This window comes from Pocillopora damicornis, chromosome 13, assembly GCF_964200805.1.
Source record: "Pocillopora damicornis chromosome 13, jaPocDami1.2, whole genome shotgun sequence".
NCBI lineage: Eukaryota > Metazoa > Cnidaria > Anthozoa > Scleractinia > Pocilloporidae > Pocillopora > Pocillopora damicornis.
Window position 1 is genome coordinate 5,300,242 of NC_142682.1, and position 3,315 is coordinate 5,303,556.

Below are 3,315 nucleotides of genomic sequence, written 5' to 3' on the forward strand. Positions count from 1 at the left end.
TTGTTTGTAATCTAATGTTGCAAACCCATATGGGGATCATATTAGGTAATTTAAATTCATTTTTTGCGTAATTACTTCATTACCATCATTGGCTCTGGACACAGCGCTCTATATACACCCTCCCGCTGGACAAACGGTTTACGTTGGATCCTAAATAAATAAATAAGTAAAAAGCAAACAGCAAAAAAAAGAAGAAACAAATCTAGGTTAGCTGTCAATTGATGTGAGGAATGAATAAACCGGAATTTTAAGGCTACATAGGTTTTAGAGCAGGGAGGAAAATCTGTGGACTCGATTGCCACCCATGAAATAAACACCTCCCAAATTCTAAGTGCTTTACTTCAGCTTTATAATCTAAAATTATCGCTAAATGTCTAACAAACAATCCACCATAGCTTTTGACACGTTTCACGATGGCGACTAACATACCTTTGAGTTGGTATCGGAATCTCATATTCAATATCTTTTGCTTCTCTTGTAGATTTATCAATCGACGCGTACGTTCGTGAATCGTTCCCTTCAGGCGTCTACGAAATAGACAGTTTTATTGGTTTGGAAAATTTTAAATGAATATTTTTTGTTTTTGTTTTTTGAAAATAATATTTGGATCCTAATGGGTAGTTTTCGTTCTATTTTATGTATAATTACCATCACTGACTGAGGACACAGTTCGGCATATAAACTCTCCCGTTGGACAGACGGTTCACTTTGGAGCTTCTCATTCATGGTCTCATTTCCCGCGGAAAAACTAGGCTGGGCACATCCATTCAAAGTAGCCATGGGCAAATTGCCTTGAAAGTCGCGTTGATTTCTGTGTAGAGACAGGTTACAAATAAACATTCGAAAAGAAACAGAAAAGTAGGTTAGCTATCAATGGCATTTGACAACAGAAAGACAATGACTGCTAACAGTAAAACAACGAAACAAAAGTTCAAAACACAAGCAGAAAACAGCTCGCCATATTCATCAGGCAATTAGAAAGATATCAAATAGACTAGACAGAAACCTGAAACCACTCAATGAGTACCAATAAGAAAACAGTTTCAGAAAAAAGAAATAGACACTTACGATAATTCTTTCGACACTGTGCTTTCTGCATCTAAAAAAGATGTGCATTTTGGAAACATGACTTTGGTTAACACTGTATGTAAAACAGACAGGTTTGTATCGTACCACACTGCAACAGTGGCAAAAGCAGAGCAAACTTTTTTTTTCTTATCGCAGAGATTTGTGCCCAAGCAATGATCACCAGTAAACCTGTAGTTTCAACAATTGGCAAACTTCTTATTACATATTCAAGGCCGCTTTTCAATACGGCAACGCTTAGAAGCACGACATTGACAAAGGAAATAAAACTTAAGAAGTCAAATGCAATTAGTTGAATCAGGATCATGGTTTCCTTTCCCGAGGTATACAGGTAGGTCAAATTTATGGAAACAAAACGACCTCTTATGTATATGACAAGGATTCAATCAAAAATTAAAAAACGTTGATTTGATTCCGTTATACATTGTGGTTAATCTTCAGTCATACCATAGCGCGCGTGCTTGCCCTATATAAGTTCTATTGAGCCGCTATGAACAAAATCTTTATTTACGCACGCCCGTGCGTAAATCAGGTGATGTGAGCATTTTTTTGACCTGGCTTCAGAGTTTCCGTCCTGTTAAGCTGCCGTGCAGTTTTCCTTCTCTTTGAAATATGGAACAAACCAGCGAAGAACTGCCCAATTTTTCTATCGGAATTGACCTCTTAGCTCCTGATCCAACAAGCAACAAAAATCAAGCCGAAAAAAACTCGCAAGTTGCACGTTTCGCAAATTTGTCGGAAGACCGGGTCTTTGACTTTACAAACATTTTTTAATGACACTCGAGTACATTTGGTTTTGATTTTCTCCATTTTTCCCGTAAATTTTGAACTTTTCATCTACAGTTATCGGTTAACTGGACCAAATGTTCTCGCTCAAACCAAGCCATGAAATGTGGTGTGTTTTTGACCAGCCAGTGGGGAAGTTTGTTTACTTTTTTTGTGCGTTGTGAGAATTTTGCACTCTATCACGATAAAAGGCTTCTTCGCGCTGATCCTTGTTTTCGCTCTGCTATAGAAGAATTTGCTCATGCTTTTAGCTGTGCGTATATTGAGTTATGGAGGCACTTGGGAAGTTTGGAGAGCACTCAAAAAGCTAGAGTTGCTCTCGGCTGCGCCTCGAGCTACTCTTACGCTTTTTTCGAGCTCTTCAAATTTCCCGCGTACAAACTCGATATACGCATGCTAAGCATGAACAAATTCCTAATTTTACTTTCGCAGACTCAGTGAATGTCACTGAGTGAAAGAAGGCCGATAAATGGCTTCCATGAAGAAGCGATATCTAAATAACCGTATCGTTGATATAATTTTAAGATGACCAAAACGCAAATAATGCAAGAAACTTGCCTTGATTCATACGACCTTGGTGTCGCCGAAAAAACAATACTCCGAATGCGACTGCAATTTCCAACATGAAAATGGCCAGAAGCACTATGACGATCAACACCAAGTTTAACGTGCCAGTTGAAACGTTTTGCGGAGAATATTCACCTACGGCAGTCTCAAACGTAGTCCCTGAACAAGAAAAAAAAAACATATATTTTTTTTCCGAAGTGGTTTTTCTTCTGTTTTCTGAGAAACAAAGGCCGATTAAACCGAAAAAGGTTCTAATGGACACTAAAACAAATAAAAAGCTGATAAAGATACGTTAATAACCAAATGAAACTTAATGTTGTTTACACGAATGTTAATCGGTCGTTTAAATATTAACAATTGTAATTTTCTATAAACTCATGAGTTACGTTTCTACTCCTCCCAGCCCGAAACATTTTTTTTTAAGATCTTAACCTTTGTTACTCTCGTAACTCTATGACAGTTCAATATAAAATCATGCATTAAAACTGCTATAAGCATGTAGACGTTTATAAAATAGACATAGACGACATTGATATCGTTACATTATACCTTGTGTTGAGAGATTGAAAGTGGGTCGGTTTTGCGGTGTTGAAAATGTTGCAGTTGTTGGTTGGGCGTACAGTTTCGCCACCTTTGTTGATGATTCTTTAAAACGAGTAGCTTCCGGTGTTTGTGGCCTCCCAGTTGACCCTGACAGAAAACAATATAGAGAATTAATTTTAGAAATCGTTACATTTAGAACTATCCACGAACCTACTAAATACCTCAATTTATTTCACCAATATGCTAACAAACTACCAGGACATTGAAACCTAATTGTTTTATTTCATCTTTCTTTACCTAGCACTTTAGGAATTGACTCTGCCTATGATGTCA

At 37.3% G+C, this 3,315-nt stretch overlaps 1 protein-coding gene across 1 annotated transcript; it reads right to left on the bottom strand.

Moving 5' to 3' along the window:
• On the bottom strand, positions 1–976 carry LOC149035121 (uncharacterized). The gene is made up of 3 exons (XM_089192670.1): positions 649–976; positions 430–527; positions 1–150 (listed from the first exon to the last, which is right to left on the bottom strand). The coding sequence occupies exons 1-3, from the start codon at positions 838–840 to the stop codon at positions 72–74; spliced, it is 369 nt and encodes a 122-aa protein (XP_089048796.1). The 5' UTR covers positions 841–976; the 3' UTR covers positions 1–71.
• Positions 977–3,315: the final 2,339 nt, after the last annotated feature.